This window comes from Lissotriton vulgaris, chromosome 4_1 (assembly GCF_964263255.1).
Source record: "Lissotriton vulgaris chromosome 4_1, aLisVul1.2, whole genome shotgun sequence".
In the NCBI taxonomy this organism is placed as follows: Eukaryota; Metazoa; Chordata; class Amphibia; order Caudata; family Salamandridae; genus Lissotriton; species Lissotriton vulgaris.
The window spans coordinates 1,752,919,213-1,752,943,104 of NC_141691.1; the positions used below are offsets into that span (position 1 = coordinate 1,752,919,213).

Below are 23,892 nucleotides of genomic sequence, written 5' to 3' on the forward strand. Positions count from 1 at the left end.
CTTGAGATGTAAAACCTCTCATGTGCTCCGGGAGCTTGCTCAGAGGAACCGGGGAAAAATCTGACTGGGAGGTAACGGCAAGTGAAGCGCATCATGGGTAGGGGAAGCTCTTGGACTTTGAAAGAGACAGCATACTTTTTCTCACCTTTCAATGTAAGCCTGCCAGGCTGCATTTTTTAAATACGTTTTCCTTCACCTTCGTCCCACCCTGCTTGCTCATTAGATGGTGCAATGCAGGCTTGAAACTGCTCCTTAACCCCTTCCATGCAGCCGCGATTCCCCTGGTGTGCTGTAAACAATACGAACAGGGGCGGGCCGTGACGAACCCCAGCCGTCATCAGCACACGAGCACCGTAGTGCATGACGGCTGGGGTTCGTCATCAGCATGGAAGGGGTTAAGGGTCACCAAAGTAATTCCAGGAAAAAACCTGAGTCACTGAGAAGCTTTTACAGGGTGTTGCTCATTATGAGGTCAGATGGACACTGACATCCAGTATGACATTTTAATGGACAACAGCATCCATGAAAAGAGCTCCTGGGTCCATGCATGCAAGAGGGAGATTGCCTAACATTTCCAGAAATATTTTTTGAAAATGGTGATATTTTGTGTGAAGCATCTTCGGTTTAAAAAAACACAAACGTACAAAACAACAATGAAGTACTGGTACGTTTATTTCAGGTCCGCGGTTTACACGCATACTTTTGAGCAACACAAGATTGCAAACAAATATACAAATACCATACCAAGCATCATCAAATATCTGGCACTAGTGTTGTAAGCGTATTAATGAAAACTGGTGAGGAAAGATTACGGAATAGAACGGATTGCCGTGGCATTATGTTTTGCAAGTTCAAGTTTCAGTAGCACCATTATGGCAATACTTACTAGAAACAGAAGACAAAATATTAACAGTTTGAATACCCACATTGCTTTGCATCTTATTGAATTATTTAACATACTGTACTTTTGACTAGTGCACGTGCTTCGACCAACTTAGTTCGTGATGCTACTGCATCTCCTTGAAAAGCAAAAACTGAAAAAATGTTGAAATTAAAAAAAAAAAGCTGCCAGCCGTATCTGATTCCATTTGCTATTGTTTCCACCAGTGTACTTGTGCAAAGCTCCGCACTGTGCTTTAAGTTTGTAACTGAAGAGGTGCAAGTCTATTGTGATTAGGTGTAAAGTAAAAGTGTTTCCACTAAAGCCTGAGTGAGTCTTTGGTAGGCTAATATATCTTTGTGTTGCACACATTTCTTTTCCACCACACACTTTTGATTAGGTAGGACTACTCTTTATGGTCCAAGATAAGCAAAGAGGATATTCTGCAGGAAATGATACAGTGAAATCCCCAAACAACCAGGCACTTAAAACTGAGCCTTTTTCAAAGGCACCAAAAGTCAGGTGAATGTATTTAAACAGTTTCTCTTTTTTAAATTTACAATTCTCATATACTGCATCTTTAGGTTTCGCTAGCTATAAAAAAAATTACGACCGCTGCTCTCACCATTATGTGAAGTAATTCTTACACAAGTACCAGATTTCCCCGTGTCAATGTAGTGCAAAATACCCAAAACCCTGATCAAAGTATACATCTGTGACATATCAAGCGTTTGGGATGCATAGAGTACAATATCTGCTTCGTTTGGAATGAAAGAAATAGTAAAACAACGGCTCAATGTTGTCAAGGCGCTTCATTGTCTAATGCAACCAGGGTCGATTGTCCATTGTTTATGAACATACTAGTTTTTATGATAATTTAAATAAAATTACAAACTAAATTATTCAGCGGTCTACTAGACTATTTTACCTAGTAAAAGCAGGGCTCTGTGTACCTTTAGTGCTGAGTGTTGACATAGCTGCTTTTGAAAAAGAAAAAAAATCCCTCAAGCCCGACTGTAACCTGTGTACTTTCAGATAGAGTTAGAACAATCAACTTGGTTGACAATCTTATAATGAACGCATCTCTGACGAACAGAATGAGAACGTAAGGCAGATTTTTTCCAGATTATTTAACAACCACATAAAACAAACCAGCCAAAAGGTAGTTCCATATTTTGTATGCCACTTCTGAACATGACCACTGTTTCTTCAAGAACCGTGCTATTCTGAAACAACTCAACTGGAACAGGTCAATGTATCTCCTTGTCGACCACTCCGTTCAACCTTGTGTACCATTTGAAAACACATTCCAAGCACAGGAAATTGGTTGAGGCGAAGGTCATATCATGGAGAAGACAAACTTTGAAACAAGCTTTACATTGCATAATGCACTTGTTTTTTCAATATTCGCCAGTCGTTTACTGTTTTGTATTGTAACAAAGAGATCCGTCTATGATGGAACCAAACTAAATGCACTTGTGTCGCAGTGTTAGGGACGCCAGCTGTGGTGCACACAGGTGGACATTCAGCCACACCTTTCCTCTGAGAGCAGGGTTCTTTTAGTAGCGAGGGCACTGCTGCAGCACACCTATAGTTCTAAATTTCTGTCTGGATTCCAGTGTTCTGTCCCACTGCCTGTGGCGAGTGGTTGTTGTTTGTCTCTTTTTTTGTTTCACCTGTACATAACTCTACGTCGGGTGAGATTTCACTCACTGTATTTTCTTCTGCAATATAATTCAGAGGTGAGCTATCTGTGGTTAGACCGGACGTGGCGATCACAGTTATCCCACTTTGGGGTGGAGAATTTTCCAAACGGTCATTTTCTACTTCAGGGAGTGGGCTGACTGTCGCAAAGCGGGTGTGATAATCATTTGAACCGTGGCTACAGGAAGTCTTCATACTTTCCATATCAGAGCAGCTAAATTCAGAGAAATGACTAGAGTGTGAGTCTGCTACTGATGGTATGCTGTCACTTAAGGAAGGCGAGTCAAATTCACTTGAGTTTGTGCTTTGCTGCTCCAACAGCTGCGCGTCCATGTCCTCTCTGGTCTCGTTAATCTTCACGCTACTTTTCTTTCTCAGTTTGCCTTTGCATTTCTTGCCTGCTGTTGCTTCTTTGGACCACTTAGCAGCATTACATTTGCTGTCTGGAATACAAGATGAAGAGCATCCTGCATTAGCCCGACAAGGAGCACTCCCATCATCAACACTACTGCTTCCACTGTTGTGCCGGAACTTTGCAGGCTTTGATTCAATGTCCACTTGCACCTCCATGCTGCTTCCTTCCCTGCCAAAAGAAGAGTATGTGTTAATAGCGCTTATTATGCACTAATGAAATGTTTCAACTTGCAAAATGAAAAGGAAAGTTCAATTTTTTTAAATGACAGATATTGTAACTTTTCTCCAGCTATTGAGATACCTTATCCATCTGAAAATCTGTAAGAATTATCAATCATCCTTGTCTATCAGCTTCCCTCTCCCTTCTACCGGCTGAGTGTTCTCCTGGCAAGGGAAAGCAACTTAAAGAAGATGCCACAGGAAACCTAAGAACATACATAGGTAGACCTGCTTGCTTTCCAAGTCAGTTGCTCAGCCCTACCAAAAACGGCAAGCATTTATATCGCCAAGAGCGCTGGCTCATGGGTCGCCTAAAGAACAGAATACTAGTGCACTAGGAGGGCAGCAGGACTGCAGCCAAACTGTGTGCTTAATTCTTAACACCCTTCCTACTACCACGCTCCTTCGAGGAAAAGCAAAAACATTTCTCAGCATGACTTTTGTCATTTTGATAATTATCTCGAAGTTACATCACAGCAGAACACTTACACATATGAAAGGCCTTGCAGGCTTTTAGAAAGCAGAGATTGCTTCAATGGCCTTATCCAAACAAACACATTCTAAAGGGGAGAATAGTTCTCACACAAAAGACAAAGCTACTTACCTTAATTAACGTTGGTTTGACGAACATCGCCCTCCCCCTCCCCCCCTCTTCACAGTGTTTTAAGTGTAGTTCCCCAAACTGAAGCCATCACAGCTTTAAACAGGGGATGGTGCATGTGGGGAGATACTAGTGTCAAGGTCATCTGGCACCAATATTAAAATGTGAAAATAGAACAGTAAACCAGTGGAAATGCCTTACTAATTCGATTACCAGAATCTTCAAGCTTGCTGGGTGGCAGAAGATCCTAAGGACTCTGAAGGGAGCAGGTGATCAAAAAACTGTAAAGGGAGCACAGTATCTATCAAAGTCCAAACACGTTTTCTCCTAATGGATACTATACCCACTGCTGATTATTTATCTAGGAAAAATAAGGCACCAATACTTGAACAAAGCTTTTGCCCTGGCAGAAAAGCCACTGCAAGTGTTTTGCATAAGGTTGGTGAGAACAACTAGTGAATGGCTTACAGATTGCCTGCAAAGGACCAGCACTGAAAGAAGTAGCATTGGTCACTAAGCCCCTAGGAGAATGTTCAATTCTGCCAGAGACCATCATACTGGCTGAGGGAGAGCAGTTACTGATGTATGACATCATATATCATGAATCGGTCTGCGTTGTAGTAGCTATGTCAGCGGAAGCACTCTGATAGAAGGCAAAAAGTGGTCTTGTCCAATCCTATATTCGCCTGCTCTGGAAATGCACCAACAGGCATCTTTTAGTTCTATCTACTATAGATAGATACGGAAGTCTGAAGAAGGCAGAGAATGGAACAGATATATTTAAATTATGTTACTTCTTGGCAAGGAAAGATGGCTTCACTTTTAAAAAGACATCTGTATGCAGCAACATAATCAACATTGCCTGTAACTGGTTACTCGGGAAACAACCTTTACAACGCAACCTTTACAACGCACTACCATTACAACAAAACTTTTACAACGCAACATCCATTACATCGCATGCCATTACAACGCTACCATTACAACGCATGACACTACAACGCATACCACTACAACGCATGTCATTACAACGCATGTCATTACAACGCAGTCATTACAACGCATACCATCACAACGCATACCATCACAACGCATACCATCACAACGCATAGTACCCATACACTATCCAACACTTACCCTACTATTGCACCCCATGGAGTTAGAATAGTAATTTTTACCTCTACACTATCCAATATTTACCATACGTGCAATGTAATGGTATGCGTTGTAACGGTATGCGTTTTAAAGGTAGCATGCGTTGTAATGGAATGCGTTGTAAAGGTAGTTTTAAAAAATTTTTTTTAATGACATGTTGCGTTGTAAAAAATGTGTTGTAAATGTATGCGTTGTAACGTCATACATCCGGTTACTCTGACCGGCTAACATAAATGCCACCAGAAAAACAATCTTTATGGAAGGATTTCACATAATTGTGTACAGGTTCAAGTAGTGGAATTATTATCTGCACCAAGAAAAAGTTTAGGTTCCACAGATCTGCACTGTATAGCATATGAGGAAACCTATTCAGGCAAAATCTTGAAGAACACAGATACCAGGGGCATCTCTAGTAGGAAGTCTCATTACTTTTCCTCAAAAATATAAACTTCAATATCATATACATTCTCATGGTTGGACCTACAGTCTCTGACAAGTTGAAAAAAAAGTGTAGGACTTCTGCCAAGAAATCCCCATGGGGATCAGAATGCCATAGCTTACACTAGTTACAGGTAAGTAAATGTTAATTGTATAGATATATGCTCCGAAAAATATTCCATTGGCTTCCCACTGACACCAGAAGCACAGTCATCTAGGCTTTCATTACCAGCAGTCTAGACTACGGCTACGCACTCTACGTCGGCATCACAAATCAACTGTTACATAGACTCCAGACCACTCCAAATGCCACTGTCAGACTCATCCTCACCATCCCCCGCAATGCACACATCACACCCCACCTCAGAAAGCTACACTGGCTACCATTCAGAAACTATGCCATTTTAAACTGCTCACGGAGGCATACAATGCTCGGCACAACGTCAGACCTGCCTACTTCAACCACCGCCTCACCCTCCACCAACTCACTAGGAAACTGCGTCCTGCCGCAATCCAGCTTGCGCAAATACCACAGGAGCAAGGCGGAGGGACGCTACTTTTTCTACATCACCAAATCCTGGAACCATTGTCCATACTACATCAGGACCTTCCCATCCCTTCTGGAGTTCCACAACAAATTAAAGACCTGGCTTTTTGACTAGGAGCCCGATCGACTTATTCACCTATCCCAGTGCCTGGATACCCCTTGTTTGACAAGCGCGCTATACAAATCCTCTCAACATAAAATATAATGAAATATCAGTTACAATCATAAAATTATTTAAAACCATCAATTTCATAGTTAAAAAGTTCCCAAGATATATCATTATGAGCGCTAGTTTAAAATGTACAAATAACTATTCAGAAAAAGCAATACGTAAGATAAAGAAATGTTATACATTTTCCCAAAAATTTACTTTTGTTCATGGAAAAGCAACTTTGAACCGTTTCATGTATTGTCCTGCATTTTGCTTTAATAAAGCCAGACTTAAGGTATTTTTTCCGTGTGGGCAATAACATTTAGCATGCGCACACAATATGTTCAAGAGATTCATTCTTAAAGCAGCAAATCGGCCCGATCTGGTCGGAGACACTTTTTATTCAATGAGCCTTCAATCTGGAATATTCAAAAGGTGAATCTCACATACCAAAGTTTACAGCCTGGTTTTAAAGTGTGCGACAAATAACCGGTACGTATCATAAATTCAACCACCTAGACATATAAAAGTAAAACAGTTTTTTCACATAGCTTTCACTGTGATATCAAGCTTCTGATAGGACGGAACATGTCCTATAAAATGTAGCCTCTCAAAGACCCCGTGGGCTGTGAAAGACTTCTTGGATCAGTTACAAACGACTGCCTGCCTCCTTAACAAAGAAAAAAAATAACACAAGTAGCCTACTTGGCATCCATTTACTAAGCAGGAAATATATGCACCAAATCATTTCTGTTTCATTTTAAATCACTCTAATATGACATTTTATGAATCCATTAAAAATCATACTTATGATTGAAAAAAGGAAAAAATGCACACAACAAACAGTATCTACAGAAGATCAGCACTGAATCTCCCAGAGCACCCCTACTCTGAAACTGAAGTTGGCAAAACATCAGCTACGTATGAGCTTAGAGAGTCACCAAGAGCCACCAAAATCTCAAAATGCGTTTAAATCACATACGGAAAGAGAATCCACTTAGGTCAAGATGTCTGAAGCCTGGTGTGAGCTCAGTAAGAACATTGGGTCTCTCAGTGAAAATGGATAGCGCTATTACAGAGCATTACATCCTCCTTGCACAATTTCAGAGAGCCTTTTCAGCTGCATTTGGGGATTTGGTGCATTACAATACTATTGTTCGTCACCACTCCGCACAGCCACCTGCCGTTCCTCCAGTCCTGAGAGGGGCGCAGCCCAATCTGGCAGACACCAGCAACGTACTGTATTGTAATGGGAAAGGAAAGGATCCACATCAACATCGTCCACCATGTGGACTCTGGCAAGTACACCACCAACAGCCACCTCATCTACAAGTGTAGGGAGCAGACTGGCTGAGCACACATCTATTTTCATGCCCAATTTCAAAAGTTTACAGTAGTACGTAGAAATCAATAATTGAACATTAACACTGATAACATTTTGTAAATATTGTGTTTTTAATACTATATATTAATGTTTGTTTTGTATGTATTTGTATAGCCTAGAAGAAGTCCAGTTAGGACGAAACGCGTCAGCTATGAATTCTGTGTTGTGTTTTTAACAAAAGAATCATGAACAAAAGAATAAAATAATAAAGGAAGAATATGACTTATTTGACTCATTTGGAAAATGCTGTGTTAATTTTCAATGATTGATTTCTACGTACTAATGTAAACTTTTGAAATTGTGCATGAAAATAGATGTGTGCTGAGCCAGTCTGCTCTCTGTTTGGTTTTCCAATTAGTGGGGGACGTAGGAAGGTCACGTTCCCGGCTCTTAGCACCACAATCCTGTTCTAACTACTGTACACTAGACTGACTGGCTCAGGTCTTTAGTGCCTTGACCACCTTCTTTTTTGTTCTGTCATCTACAAGTGTGGCGGCATTGATAAAGGAACCATGGATAAGTCTGAGAAGCCAAGATGGGCAAAGAACCTTTCAAGTATGCCAGGATGCTGAACAAGCTAAAGGCAAAGAAGGATCGAAGTATCACCATCGACATCTCTCGCTGGAAGTTTGAGAATGCCACGTATTACACCATCATCATTGATTTGATCAAAAACATGATCACTGACACAAAGTAGGCTGACTGTGTGGTGCTGATTTTCGCTGGCGGCATGGGTGATTTTGAATCTGGTATTTCCAAGAACAGATAGACCAGAGAGCATGCCCTGCTGGTCTACACCCTGGAGTTGGAGGGGGAGAAACAATTGATCATTTGTGTGAACAAGATGAACTCTACCAAACCACTTTACAGCCAAAAGCACCTCGAAGAAATCCAACACCCAGCCACAGCAGCAGCTGTGCCAATCTCTGGCTGATACAGGAAGAAACTTCCCAGAACTAAGAACCAACATGACATAGGTGAAGGGCTGGACAGTTGATCGTAACGAGAGAGCAGTCAGTGCGGTTACCTAGCTTGTAGCTTTGGACTCAATCATCCCACCTACCCGAATACCCGTCCCACCAACAAACCCCTACAGGGCTGTGTGGAAACCGGTATCCTTCAGGCTGGCGCGGTGGTGGCCTTTGCCCCAGTAACGTCACCACTGAAGTAAATTAAGTGGAGATGCACCACAAGGTGATGGTGGAGGTGGTCTCCTGTGACAATGTTGGCTTCAACGTGAAGAACGTGTGTGTGAATGATATCTGAAGAGGGAATGTGGCTGGTGACAGCAAAAACGATCCCCTGATGGAGGCTTGAAGCCTTAAAGCCTTGTTCATTATTTTCAATCACCTAGGCCAGATCAGCTAGTGGTACACTCTGTGTTTGACTGCCACACTGCTTCACATTGCCTGGAAATTTGCTGAACGGAAGGAAAGAAAGAAAAAAAAACAAAAAGGCAGGGGATCCGATAAGAAGCTCGAAGATGGCTCCAAAGCACTCAAGACTGGAGATGCTGCCATCATGGAAATTATTCCAGGCAAATCCATGTGTGTGGAGAGCTTCTCCAACTATTCTCCTTATTGTTGTTTTGCTGTCCGCAACATGAGGCAGATAGTGGCTGCTGGCGTCATCAAGTCTGTCATCTAGGTCCCAGGCAAGAAGTAGCAGCAGTCAAACTCTGCTGCCCTTATGACACTGGGTACCCAGAATCTTCTCATCTTGGATCACCACCTGCACTCTTTGATCAGGATCTGGGTAACAGAGCAATTGGGTCTATCACAAGAGCCTACACAGGAAAAGGATGCTGGATTTGGGCGCTTGTTCTGATATTCTAATATTTCTTGACTTCTAGTTATTCCCCACCTGTGATTTGTATATAAAATATTGGCACAAAAAATAATATTGCCTGTCGCGAATAGTACATGACCAACTTGCATTCATGGATAAAAAGCAGCTAGAGTTACTATGATCATTTGAGCACAAACAAAATAAAGTGAGCCTCTAACCAAATCCACTCATTCAGATCAACTGAATGAGCCTCCACAGGGTGGCCACCCTTAGTTAGTACTCATTCAGGTAGTTTAACATGGTATTGCCCTGTCTCAAAACCTGAAAATATTCAGATTCACATATACAAGACCTGCAGTTTGTCCTTGACATTGCATCTGTGTTATCAACCACCACTATGGACTTCATCTTCTGCTTTACCAGAGCCTCCATCAGAATGCTGGATGTCATGAGGTTAATCAATTTTAAAAACTGAACTGAATAAATTGTTTAGGCCGGTAAACCCATGCATGGTTTCCCGGTTCAACTCCTTAGTCTAAAAATAGAGTACATGGCAGCAATTACGTCTGCCCATTGTTCTTTCCCATGGCAGTTTTTGCATTCCATAGAAGCCAGACTATTACTCTTCTGACTTTCTTCTCTCCTCCACATCCAGCCATTAAAGAATGAATGCATAAGTGGGTCCAGGGTGTTGTATTACATCTACCTCATTCAAGACTGAGTTAATGGCCAGCTTTTTGCGGACTTTACTGAAGCTAAAACAAGAAAGGCAGTAATTGAACATACTGGTTCCAGTTAGTTCATGATTTGTTACAGTAAGATATTGGGTTATTATTAATTGTGAAGGATGTGAGTCCTTCACAAGTAATAGGCCCACTAATGCCTTCTTACTGGTAACCAAGTCTCTAGTGTAGCGCTTGACTTCTAAGGGTAGCGAAGCAGAGCAGTCCCAAGGCCTACTCAGCAGAGGTGGGGGGCTAGTAATCTCCATTCCGAGGTACGCAACAGCACTCAATTATTATCCAGTCAGTGCAAAAGTACATTTATTACACGCACACACACACACACCTAAATATTACAGATTAAATAGCATATACATATCAGGTAGAGGTAAGTACCTGTGATGACACGTTTATGGAAAATGCTACTTACCAGTATGCATCTGTTCTTGGCATGTAGCGCTGCAGAGTCGTACACTTAGCAATAGATCGCCACCTGGTTCTGGGTTCGGATGATTGCAGGTTGTTGTCTTCTTGGAAGAAGTCTTTGTAGTCACGAGATAGGCGACTCCTCCCTTGGACAATACTGCGCATGGTCATCTACTCCATCCTCAGATTGTTTTTCGCCATGATGGGAAATGATGGAGTTAGTAGAAGTAAAGGGAAAGGATGTCCATGCGTGTGCATCTAAGTAAGATGAGTACTGGAACGGATACAAGTCCCAGGGAGGCGGGAGGGCAGGCACGACTCTGCAGCTCTACATGCCAAGAACAGATGCATACTGGTAAGTAGCATTTTCCGTTCGAGGCATATGAGCTGCAGATCGTACACTTAGCATCGATTGTGCAGCAGTGTCTCCCCTAGCGGTGGTCGATTGTATCCGTTGCAGCATACTGAAATAGTGTTTTAAGGACAGCTTGGCCTACTGCAGCTTGCTGCTTGGCTTGCACATCAACACAACAGTGTTTAGTGAAGGTGTGTATTGTAGACCATGTTGCTGCCTTGCAAAAGTCCTCTAGTGGTATATTTCCTAAGAAAGCCATAGAGGCTCCTAGTTTGCGAGTGGAGTGCGCTCTAGGAGGAACCGTTAGTGTACGTTTAGCTTTTTGATAGCATATTTGTATACACTTTACAATCCATCTGGCAATTCCTCCTTTAGAGATTGGATTGCCCTTGTGTGGGTGAGAGAGAAAGATACAAATAGTTGTTTTGTCTTTCTGAAGGATTTAGTCCTGTCTGTGTAGTATAACAGAGCTCTTCTAACATCTAAGGTGTGTAAAGCCCTTTCTGCAACAGAGTCCGGTTTTTGAAAAAACACTGGTAACTCTACTGATTGGTTAAGGTGAAAAGGGGTAATGACTTTTGGCAGGAATTTAGGATTAGGCCTAAGAACCACTTTGTTAGGATGTATCTGAAAAAATGGCTCTTGGATTGTGAATGCTTATATTTCATTAACTCTTCTGAGAGGTGATGGCAACAAGGAAAGCAGTTTTCCAGGTTAGGAATTGCAATTCGACTTTTGTAAAGGCTCGAAAGGGGGTCCCATAAGTCTTGTAAGGACCACGTTTAGGTTCCATACTGGAGCAGGTGGTAACCTAGGAGGGATTATTCGTTTTAATCCTTCCATAAATGCTTTGATTGCATGCACTCTAAATAGAGATAGATGTTGCCTATTCTGTAAATAGGCTGCAATTGCTGCCAGATGCAGGCGTATGGAAGAGTAAGCCAAATTGGACCTTTGTAGGTGTAGAAGGTAGCAAGGAATATGCTACTTACCAGTATGCATCTGTTCTTGGCATGTAGGGCTGCTGAACAGATGCATACTGGTAAGTAGCATATTCCGTTCGAGGCATGTGGGCTGCTGAATTCATATCTGTGCATAGAATGTATAGCAGTCTCCCTGTTAGCGGTGGCTACCTGTGCCAGCTGCAGCAGTCTGAAATAGAGTCTTTAGAACAGCCTGTACTAAAGCAGCTTGCTGTTTGGAGTGTACATCTACACAGTAGTGTTTGGTAAATGTATGTATGGTTGTCCATGTGGCTGCTCTACATATGTCTTCTAGAGGAATGTTTCCAAGGAAAGCCATGGATGCCCCTAACTTGCGTGTTGAATGCCCTCGAGGGGGAACTGTTAATGTGCATTTAGCTTTCTGATATCAAATCTGTATGCACTTAACAATCCATCTGGCTATACCGACTTGGAAATGGGGTTGCCTTTGTGCTGTGGTGAAAAGGCAACAAACAGTTGCTTAGTTTTCCTGAAAAGTTTTGTTCTGTCTATATAGTACAGGAGAGCTCTCTTTACGTCTAGTGTATGTAGAGCTCTTTCTGCCACTGAATCTGGATTTGGGAAGAACACTGGCAGTTCTATCGTTTGATTGATGTGAAATTGGGACACCACCTTTGGCATAAAGTTAGGGTTTGTACGCAGCACTACTCTATTCGCGTGAATTTGGATGAATGGCTCCTGAATAGTTAGGGCTTGCAGCTCACTAACTCTTCGAAGTGATGTAATCGCCACTAAAAAAGCCACTTTCCACGTTAGGAACTGTATTTCGCACGAGTGTAGTTGTTCAAAGGGTGGTCCCATCAGTCTGGTGAGGACCACGTTTAGGTTCCAGACAGGCGAAGGTGGGTGTCGCGGAGGAATCACTCGTTTGAGTCCCTCCATGAAAGCCTTAATAGCAGGCACTTTGAAGAGTGAAAGATGTTGCCTGTTCTGAAGATAAGCTGCCACTGCAGCTAAATGTATACGTATGGAACTGTATGCTAGATTGCATCTGTGTAAATGTAACAGATAACATATGATGTTTTGAGTTGAAGCACCCAGTGGATTTATGTCATTAATGGTACAATAAATGACAAATAGTTTCCACTTCGTCGCATAGCACGCTCTGGTGGTGGGTCTCCTGGCCTGCTTGATAATATTCATACAGTCAGGAGGCAAGTTTAGGTAACCAAATTCTATGACTTCAGGAGCCAGATCGCAAGGTTCAACTGTTGCGGATCTGGGTGCTGAATGTCTCCATGGCTCTGCGTTAAAAGACTGGGTGTTAGCCGCAACCTTTGATGAGGCCCCACGGAAAGTTCCAGGAACGTGGTGTACCATGGTTGCCTCGCCCACGTTGGAGCAACTAGGATGAGTGTCATGGAGTGTTGTTGCAGTTTGCGTGCCACTAGCGGTATGAGCGGGGCTGGGGGAAAAGCGTACGCAAACCTGCCTGACCAGTTCATCCATATCGCATTGCCCTGAGACTGCGGCTGTGGAAACCTGGCGGCGAAGCTTTGGCATTTTGCGTTTTGCCTGGTGGCGAACAGGTCTATGTCTGGGTGACCCCACTGCTGGAAGTACGGTTGTAGCACCGAGGGATGAATCTCCCACTCGTGCATTTGGTGGCTGTGTCTGCTGAGCAGATCCGCCATCTGGTTGTCCCTGCCTGGGAGGTGCTCCGCCATGAGGAATATGTTCCTCTGAATGGCCCACTTCCACGTGCTTTGCGCTAGATGTGACAACTGTGGAGAGTGTGTCCCTTACTGCTTTTGTATGTAGTACATGGCAGTCATGTTGTCCGTCCGGATCAACACGATTTTGTTGCACAAATGCACCTTGAACGCCTTCAGTGCCATGAAGATCGCCATCAGTTCCAGCAGGTTGATGTGCATCTTCTTCTGCTGTGTCGTCCACAGTCCCTGCACTGTGTAATGGAGGACATGCGCTCCCCATCCCAGGAGTGATGCGTCCGTTGTAAGCACTATTTGTGGTACAGGCTCTTGGAACGGTCGTCCCTTGCAAAGGTTTTGTGGGTTCCACCAATGCAGAGAGTGGTATGCACGACCGGTCACCAACACTAGGTCCTTCAATTGCCCTTGAGTCTGGTTTCACTGCCGTGCTAAGCACTCCTGAAGCGGACGCATGTGTAGGCTCGCGTGAGGGACTATGAAGATGCAGGAGGCCATCATGCCTATCTACTGCATAAACACACGCGCTGGGAGTGAGGGTTGAGGCCTGAATTTTTGAATAAGTAATTGAATGCTGTTGATTCTTGCAGAGTTTGGCTGTGCCTTTGCTGCCAGAGTGTTTATTGTCGCTCAAAGGTACTGTTGTACGTGGGCGGGTTGAAGATGAGACTTTGGGTACTTTAACGAGAATCTGAGGCTGTGTAGGAGGTGAATGGTGCGGGACATGTGGCTGGCACACTGCTGGGCTGACTTTGCTTGGATAAGCCAGTTGTCCAGATATGGGTAGACGTGAATATGCTGTCTCCGTAGGTGTGCAGCCACTGTCGCTCGGCCCTTGGTAAACACCCTGGGGGCTGTTGTGACCCCGAAAGGCAGAACTTTGAACTGGTAGTGCTGATTCTGTATGGTAAACCTGAGATATTTCCTGTGTGCCGGATGTATCGGTATGTGGAAATAGGCGTCTTTTAGGTCCAGTGTTGCGAGGAAATCTCCCTGACTGAGTAGTGGTAGAACCTGCTGTAATGTGAGCATGTGAAAATGTTCTGACAAGATGTATTGGTTTAGGGGCCTGAGGTCCAGTATTGGCCTGAGAGACCCGTCTTTTTTGGGAATTAAGAAGTACAGCGAGTATACCCCTGTACCCTGTTGTTCTATAGGTACGAGTTCTAGGGCCCCTTTTTGCAGCATGCTGATGACCTCTTGCTGCAATAAGTGTATGTGCTCTGCGGACATAGGACGGTGTCTTGAGCGTATGTTGGGTGGAGTGGAGGTTAGCTCTAGACAATAGCCGTACTGAATACGCTGTCTCACCCACCTGTCTGTGGTAATGCTCTCCCAGACTGGCAGGAACTGTTGTAATCTTCCCCCGACCGGTGTTACATGGTCTGGGGGCAGTGACAAGACGTCACTGTTTAGTATTGGCGGAGGATCTGGTGTTGTTACTCCCTCGTCCTCTGCCTTTGCTGCTATTGCCAAGGTATCCACCTCTATTGTTCCTATTATAGGTGGTTTGCGTGCTCTCCTTATTGTATGAAGTCTGCTGAGATGCCTGGCCTCGTGTAGCTCCTCTGTTACCGGAGCGACGAAAGGAGCCTCCTTTGAATTGTTATGACTGCAGGGCACCCATAGACTTGGCTGTCTGTGTCTTTTTTAATTTTCTCTAATATTGTGTCCACATCAGGACCAAATAAAAAAATCAGGGTTCACAGGCTGATTCAATAATGTGGTTTGAATCTCAGGTTTGAACCCAGAGATGCGTAACCAAGCATGCCTCCTGAGCATGACACTTGTGTTAATGTCCCTGGCTGCGGTGTCTGCTGCGTCAAGCGCACATTTAATGGATATGTTGGATATGAGTTTCCCTTCTTGTATTAGTGTTTCTGCTCCCTCTTTGTAGACATCAGGCAAATGTTGTAGCAGTTGCTCTAGTGTGTCATATAATGTGCCCTATCGTATCTGGCTAATAGGGCCGGTGTATTAGAAATTCTCCAGATATTAGCTGCTTGAGCAAATACTCTTTTTCCAGAAGCTTCCAATATTTTTGACTCCTTGTGTGGAGGAGGGGTATCACCAGTTTGTGAGTTGGCACGCTTACAAGCATTTGAAACCACAAAAGAGTCCAATGGCAGCTGTCCCTTAATATATGTAGGGTCCACAGACGTGGCCTGTATTTTCTTTCAATTCTGGGATTTTTGACCCTTGCTCTTGTGGTTTCTTAGAAAATGTCTAGCATTGGCAATGTCTTAACTGATTTCTCTGAAGTGGAGAAAGTGTCAAATATGAAGTCCTCTTCAATTGGGTCAGCATGCATTTCCACATCATGATTTTGTGCTGCCCTTTCAATTAATGCGTTAAACGCAGCTGTATCCTCTGTTGGCGAAGTTTTGATAGGATAAGCAGGAGTGTCAGGAATAGTTTGCGACTCCCCCGGGTCAACAGGGTCTGTCCAGGCTTGAGTCTGGTCATCCTGATCCGTGTCCGCAGGGTAAATATATTGTTCATTATAGTCATACTCCATATCTTCATTAGAACGTGTGGGTGAGTATGCAGAAGTGTCTTGGCCATGGTACCTTAAAGGCTCAAAAAGGACAGGCGATGTAGAAGAATCTCTTTTCTTTTTGAGTGGGATTTTATATGATTCAAGAGGATTTTCAGATATGATTTTCCTTTGATAAATAGTAAGCCTGCCAGAGTCGGAGTCGATCTGTAGCTTGACTGCTCATCATAGGAGGGCTCTTGGTACACAATGTCCTCTTCTAGAGAATGGCTCCTCTTTCCCATTGACACCTGCTTGGGTGGTTCGATTCCGGGTTTCGGATCGAGCGCCTTAGGGCGTGCAGTAGGGGGCAGTCCGAATTTTATTGGTGGCATAGTGTCTTTAGACAGACTGACCTTCTTCGGGGCCGGCGTCGATGTAGGTCGACCGACTTTGCCTTTTCGCCAAAGTGTTTTTGGCTTTGCGTCGACTTCGGCGCCTGTTGCGTGGGAGGCGCGCTCTTCTGCCTCGACTCGACATGCTCCTTCGAGCCGCTTTTGGTTTTTTGCTCGAGGCCTTTGACGAGCTGTGGCTTAACGACTCGTTGCTTCGGATCGAGAACCTTCCGAGACTCGAGTCCTTTGTTTGTACCGCTGTCCGTCGACCTTGTTGACTTTAGTGATGGATTTCAGCGCACGACCTTCGGCTTGACACCCTTTGTTTATGACCCTGCAGGGGCGTCAACACTTTTTTTCGTCGCCGATTCTGATGGCTTCGAACCCTTCGACTCGAAGACTGTCTTCAGCAGTTTCGGTTTTGTTTTCGGCTCGATGGCTTTCGGTTTCGCTTTAAGTAGTTCGACCGATGGCTCGTTTGATATATTCTTAGCCGGGCCGAGACGCGGGGCTATAGAATGTTCGTCGTGATCTTGGCTAAGGCCTTCTGGCGATGCCTCGATCTGAGCCCTTGGAAGCCTTTCAGTGTCTGTTTTAGGACCCGTAACCACTGTCGGGCCTGGTACATCGCTTGAGTCGTCACCTACGGCTCCGATAGTTGATACGTCGTCCCTTACCTCAACAACGTTTTCATCGCCAACGTCCTCTTCGTCGTCTTCATAATAGGTGGAGCCATGCTCCGAACCGGGATCCGACTGCTGTTCTGGATCCTCAGTCTTGACGGCCTCATCGTCGTCTTCATCGAAGATATTCACAGGGTCGGGCGCTGGCTTCACCATCGTCTGCCTCGCTGCGCGTCGGAGCCTAAGCGTCTTCTTCGACCTGAATCGAGCACAAGCTAGACAATTGTCCTTATTGTGCTCCAGTGATAAGCAATTGTTGCACACTGGGTGTACATCGATGTGCGGGTACTTAGAGTTATAAAGGGGGCATCGTTTGAACGGGCTCCGTTCCATCGACGATCGGGCCTCTGGTGTCGAAAAGGCCACGCAGCTCTCTTCGACGTCTTGCTGTAGAATAATTTGAACAATAACTTGGCACCGATCGAAATAACAATACCGACGACCCCGAAGGCCTTTTGGCCTTTAGAAAAGTTTCCGAACTTGAGTAAAGAAAAGTACATCCGAACCCAATGGCGGAAAAAAACAATCTGAGGATGCCCATGCGCACTGTAGTCCGGGGGAGGAGCCACCTATCTCGTGATACTTCGAAGACTCTTCCAGGACAACAATGTGCAATCATCCGGACCCAACACTAGGCGGCGATCTATGCACAGATATGAATTCAGCATCCCACATGACTCGAACATAATATTTTGGATGAAAACATCCAGTGGATCAATGTGATTATTGTTACAATATATTGCAAATCTTTTCCACTTAGCGGCATAACATGCTCTGGTAGTGGGTCTTCTAGTTTCATTAATTATGTTCATACAGTCTGGTGGTAGGTTTAAGTAACTGAACTCTAAGACTTCAGGAGCCAGATCGCCAAATTCAGTTGGCTTGGTTCTGGGTGTCTTATTTCTCCATGGTTCTGTGTTAACAGGGATGGCGTGAGCCGTAATTTCTGATGTGGAACCAGTGAGAGATCTAGTATTGTGGTGAACCACGGCTGACGTGCCCATGTGGGAGCCACTAGTGTTAGTTTGAGAGACTGTTGTCTGAGTTTGCATACTACTAGTGGGAGAGGCGGGAAAGCGTACGCAAATCTGCGTGACCAGTTCATCCATATCGCATTCCCCTCCGACCGAGGGTGTGGAAACCTGGCGGCGAAGGTTGGGCATTTTGCATTTTCGTGGGTGGCAAACAGATCTATCTGTGGATGCCCCCCACCTTTGGAAGAATGTTTGAAGTACTTGTAGGTGTATCTCCCATTCGTGAATCTGTTGTGACTGACGACTCAACAGATCTGCTATCTGATTGTGAATTCCTGGAAGGTGTTCTACTGTCAGGTGTATGTTTTGAGGAATGGCCCATCTCCAAATGTTCTGTGCAAGTTGGGACAGTTGCAGAGTGGGTCCCCCCCCCCTGTTTTTGTATATAATACATAGCTGTCATATAGTCAGTCGGGATTAGGACAGCTTTGTTTCGTACTTGTACCTGAAACATTTTGAGTGCTAGAAAAATTGCTAGCTGCTCTAGATGGTTGATGTGGAACTGTCTCTGTTGGTTGTTCAATTGGCCTTGTGTAGTATAATGCAAGAGATGGGCTCCCCATCCTGTGAGGGATGCATCTGGTGTGAGCACGATCTGTGGAACAGGATCTAGGAACAGCCGTTCCTTTGTTAAATTTTTGGTGTTCCACCATTGCAGAGAGCGATATGTATGGCTGTCTACCAACACCAGGTCTGTGAGCTGACCTTGAGCCTGATTCCACTGTTGTGCTGGACATTCTTGTAATGGGCGCATTTGCAGTCTTTCGTGAGGAACTATGAAGATGCAAGAAGCCATCATGCCTATTAGTCTCATGAACACTCTCGCTTGGAGAGACTGCTGGTGTTGAAAAAGGGAGACTAAGGTCTGAATGCTCTGTATCCTGGCTTGACTGGGATACGCTAGAGCTGTAGATGTGTCTATGGTAGCTCCTAGATATTGATGAACGTGCGAATCAATCAATCAAAGCATTTATATAGTGCACTACTCACCCGGAGGGTCTCAAGGCGCTAGGGGAGGGGGGGTCCGCTACTGCTCGAACAGCCAGGTCTGCTTCCTGAAGGCAAGGTGGTCCTGGGTCAGGCGGAGGTGGGTCGGGAGGGAGTTCCAAGTCTTGGCGGCCAGGTAGGAGAAGGACCTTCCTCCTGTGGTGGCTCTTCGGATGCGGGGGACGGAGGCGAGGGCGTGGTCGGTCGATCGGAGCTGGCGTGTGGGGGCGTAGAAGTTGAGGCGGCTGTTGAGGTATCCTGGGCCTTGGTTGTGTAGGGCTTTGCGTGCGTGGGTGAGGAGACGGAAATTGATTCTCTTGTTGACCGGGAGCCAGTGCAGATCTCTCAGGTGTCCGGAGATGTGGTTGCGTCGGGGGATGTCCAGGATGAGTCGTGCAGAGGCGTTCTGAATCCGCTGGAGTCTCTTCTGGAGTTTGGCGGTGGTTCCGGCGTAGAGGGAGTTGCCGTAGTCCAGATGGCTGGTGACGAGGGCCTGGGTGACCGTCTTCCTGGTCTCGGTGGGGATCCACCGGAAGATCTTACGTAGCATGCGCAGGATGTTGAAGCACGACGAGGAGACGGCGTTGACTTGTCTGGTCATGGAGAGGGAGGAGTCCAGGATGAAGCCCAGGTTGCGTGCGTGGTCTGTTGGTTTGGGTGCGTTGCCCAGGGCGGGGGGCCACCAGGAGTCGTCCCAGGCGGAGGGTGAAGATCCCAGGATGAGGACTTCCGTCTTGTCCGAATTCAGTTTCAGGCGGCTGTTCATCATCCACTTGGCTACGTCTGTCATCCCTTCGTGTAGGTTGGCTCTGGCCGTGGCGGGGTCGTTGGTGAGGGAGAGGATCAGCTGGGTGTCGTCGGCGTAGGAGATGATGTTGAGGTTGTGGTGGCGTAGACGTTGAAGAGGGTTGGGCTGAGCGAGGAGCCTTGGGGAGCGCCGCAGATGACTTCGGTGGCTTCTGATCTGAACGGGGGGAGGCGGACTCTCTGTGTCCTTCCGGCGAGGAACAAGATGATCCATTCCAGTGCCTTCTCCTGGATTCCGACGCTGCTGAGGCGCCGCACTAGGGTACGGTGGCAGACAGTGTTGAAGGCCGCGGAGAGATCTAGGAGGATGAGGGCCGCTGTTTCTCCGTTGTCGAGCAGGGCTCGGATGTCATTGGTGGCTGCGATCAGGGCGGTCTCGGTGCTGTGGTTGGCCCGGAAGCCAGACTGCGAGAGGTCGAGGGATCCGTTCGTCTCGAGGAAGGCGGCCAGCTGCTTGTTGACGGTCTTCTCGATGACTTTTGCAGGAAACGGGAGCAGCGAGATGGGGCGGTAGTTCTTGAGGTCGGTGGGGTCAGCTGATGGCTTCTTTAGTAGAGCGCTAAGTTCGGCGTGCTTCCAACTATTCGGGAAGGTAGCGGTGTTGAAGGAGGTGTTGATGATGTCCCGCAGGTGGGGTGCGATGACAGCGTCGGCCTTGTTGAAGACGTGGTGAGGGCAGGGGTCGGTCGGAGATCCGGAGTGGATGGAGTTCATCGTGTGGATGGTGTCTTCGGTGCTGATCGGGGTCCAGGCGCGGAGGGTGGTGGTGGTGGGTGCGGTGGTTCAGTCGTGGCGTGCGTCGGTTGAGTGCTGAAGCTGTTGTGTATGTCCGCGATCTTGTTGTGGAAGCAGGAGGCGAGGGAGTTGCAGAGGTCTTGCGAAGGGGTGATGTCGTTGTTTCCGGCGTTGGGGTTGGAGAGCTCCTTAACGATGTTGAAGAGTTCCTTGCTGTTGTGTGCGTTGTTGTCCAGTCGTTCCTTGAATGCAGTTTTCTTGGTGGCGTGGATCAGTTGGTGGTGTTTTCGGGTGGCGAGCTTGAGGGCAGTCATGTTGTTCGGTGTTTGGTCTCTGCGCCAGGCTTTCTCGAGTGCTCGGCAGTTCTTCTTGGAGCTCTTGAGTTAGCCGGTGAACCATGGGGCTTTCTTGCTGCCGGGTCTGCTAGGCGGGGTCTTCAGAGGAGCGAGGTCATCTGCGCAGTTGCTGATCCACTTCGTGAGGTTGGTGGCCGCCTGGCTTGGGTTAGTTGCGCTGGTGGGAGGGTTCATGCTCAGGGAGTTCGTGAGCTGGTCGGCTGTAATCTTGTTCCAGCTTCTGCGTGCCACCTGATGGTGGTGGTGGTGGATCGTGGTCCTTCTGAAGCTGAAGTGGATGCAGCTGTGGTCCGTCCAGTGGAGTCCGGTGGCGTGACTGAAGGTGATGTCCTTGCTGGATGAGAACACAGGGTCGAGTTTGTGTCCGGCGTAGTGAGTGGGGGTGGTCACCAGCTGCTTGAGACCGAGGTTGGCGAGGTTGTCCAGCAGGGTGGTGGTGTTGCGGTCGTTGTTGTTCTCCAGGTGGAAGTTGAGGTCCCCGAGGAGGATGTAGTCAGTGGAGAGGAGGGCGTGCGGCCTGATGAAGTCGGCGATGTCTTCGCTGAATTGTGTGCATGGTCCTGGGGGTCTGAAGGCTCTAGGTGCGACTTGGTGAAGTTTATTGTAAACCCTAAGTCGTGCAATTTCTAAATTGTTTGTTTTGTGTGTTGTACACACTGGTTGAACGATTTTGCTTTTATGAGCCAATCGTCGAGGTAAGGGAAGACATGTATCTGTTGTCTTCTGAGTTGTGCTGCTACTACTACTAAGCACTTTGTAAACACTCGTGGTGCGGTTGTGACCCCGAATGGAAGGACTTAGAACTCATAGTGCTGTCCTTGTATGACAAACCTTAGATACTTCCTGTGCGCAGGATGTATAGGAACATGAAAATAGGCATCCTTTAGGTCTAGTGTTGATAGAAAGTCTCCCTGTTGTAGTAGTGGGAGTACTTGTTGTAGAGTGATCATGTGAAAATGATCTGATTGTATGTAATGGTTGAGGGGCCTGAGGTCGAGAATTGGTCTTAGTGTCCCGTCCTTTTTGGGAATTAGGAAGTACAGGGAGTAAACTCCTGTTCCCCGTTCCTCTAAAGGAACTACTTGAATAGCATCCTTTTGTAGAAGTGCTAGAACTTCCTGTTGAAGAAGAGTTATACGTTCTGTGGACATTGGACGCTGCCTGGGTGGTATGTTTGGGGGGGTTGCTGTGAGTTCTAGGCAGTAGCCATGTTGGATAATCTGTCTTACCCACCTGTCTGTTGTAATGGAATTCCAGACAGGTAGGAACTGTGATAATCTGCCCCCCACAGGAGTGGAATGCTGTAGGGGAGGCAGAGGGGAGTCACTGTTTGGGAGTGGAAGCGGAGCGGTTGTTGTTATTACCTCTACCTCTTCCCTTATTACTGTTGCCTCTGTATTCTCCTCTAAAGTAGCCTTTGTTAGAGGAGGTCTGTGAGTGCGTCTTAAAAGATTATGTTGTGTCTGTGCCGGACTGCTTGGAGCCTCCTCTATAAAAGGAGCGGCGAAAAGAACTTCTAGTCTGTGTGGATTGTAATGCACCCATAGACTTAGCTGTGTCCGTGTCTTTCTTTGTCTTTTCTAGTGTGTTGTCTACTTCCGGCCCGAACAACTGGTTCTGGATGGTAGTCTGAACCTCTGGTTTGAAACCTGAAATGCGTAACCACGCATGACGTCTGAGTATATCACTAGTGTTGACTGCTCTGGATGCTGTGTCAGCTACATCTAGTGCACATTTAATTGAGGCATTGGATATTCATTTGCCTTCTTTTAAGAGCTCTGCTGCATGATCTTTGAATTGATCTGGGAGGTGCTCCATGAGTTTTTCTAGTTGGTCGTAGTGAGCCCTGTCATAGTGTGAGAGTAAGGTGTGTTTGCTATGCTCCATATGTTTGTTGCCTGCGCAGCAATCCGTTTCCCTGATGCATCAATAACTTTAGATTCTTTGTCAGGCGGGGCGTGTCACCAGAGGTCTGGGAATTGGCTCTTTTACGTGTATTAGACACTACCAAAGACTCTAGTGGCAGATGTCCCTTAATATAGACTGGATCCAATGGTGCTGGTCTATACTTTTTTCTATTCTGGGATTGAACACCCTACATCGTACCGGGTCTTTAAATATGTCTGGAGCATGTTTAATCACTCCTGTGATCATGGGTAGTATTTGTGTAGACCTTTGTGACTGCTCAAAAGTGTCCAGTAAAAAATCCTCATCAATGGCATCAGAGTTCATTGGAACTTCATGGTAAAGGGCAGCTCTATTTAAGAGATGATTAAACCCAATACTATCTTCTGGAGGGGAAAGTTTTGTTGGGTAGTACTGAGGATCGGGAATGTCTGGCACACTGTGTGGTGGAAAACCATATATGTCGTCATGCTTAGGATATTCTGGATTGACATCCTCATCTAAAGGGTATGCATGTGGCTCTAGTACATCATTCCCCCACCTAAATCATACTCCTCGTCAGTGTGGTGTGATGATGCAGGAGATTGAACAGGAGAAGCTATAGGTTCAATATAAGGAGGGATAGGAGAGGAAGTAGGTGAAGGACAGCAAGGGTGCATTGGAGAAGTTGCACAATCCTTCTTTTTGGCAGGAACCACAGGTAGAAGTGGTGTGTCTGCTGGTATTTTCTTGTAAGGAAATGCTTCCACATGTCCAGTTTTTGGGTTGATATAGACCTTTTTCTCTTTAGGATCTGGTCTAAACAGTTCTTCCTCTTCTGCAGTCTTTTTCGTCGTCGATTTTTTCGGTGCTGATAGTGGTTGTTTAGTGTTCTTTGCTTTAGGAGGAGTTATCGAGCAAATTCTTCGGTGCCGAAGGTGGTTTCGGCTTTGTAGGCTTGTTAGAGGGTTTAGGCGTCTCTGTGTCAGGCCTTGGAGTCTTTGGTACCGATGTTCGAGATTTCGGCGTGGAGACAGGTTTCGTTGGGCCTGCGGCGCCGGACTCTGGCTTTCCATC

The 23,892-nt window shown here is 45.9% G+C and overlaps 1 protein-coding gene and 1 pseudogene across 1 annotated transcript in view; one reads left to right on the top strand and one right to left on the bottom strand.

The window, feature by feature from the left end:
- Positions 1-654: 654 nt before the first annotated feature.
- RNF19A (ring finger protein 19A, RBR E3 ubiquitin protein ligase) overlaps positions 655-23,892 on the bottom strand; it is a 461,423-nt gene continuing 438,185 nt past the window's right edge. Inside the window, exon 11 of the mRNA XM_086966057.1 lies at positions 655-3,167. Within this exon, the coding sequence (XP_086822183.1) occupies positions 2,477-3,167 (691 nt within the window). The 3' untranslated portion in view covers positions 655-2,476. The remainder of the gene's footprint in view (positions 3,168-23,892) is intronic.
- On the top strand, positions 7,359-9,140 carry LOC147724508 (elongation factor 1-alpha, oocyte form pseudogene; annotated as a pseudogene).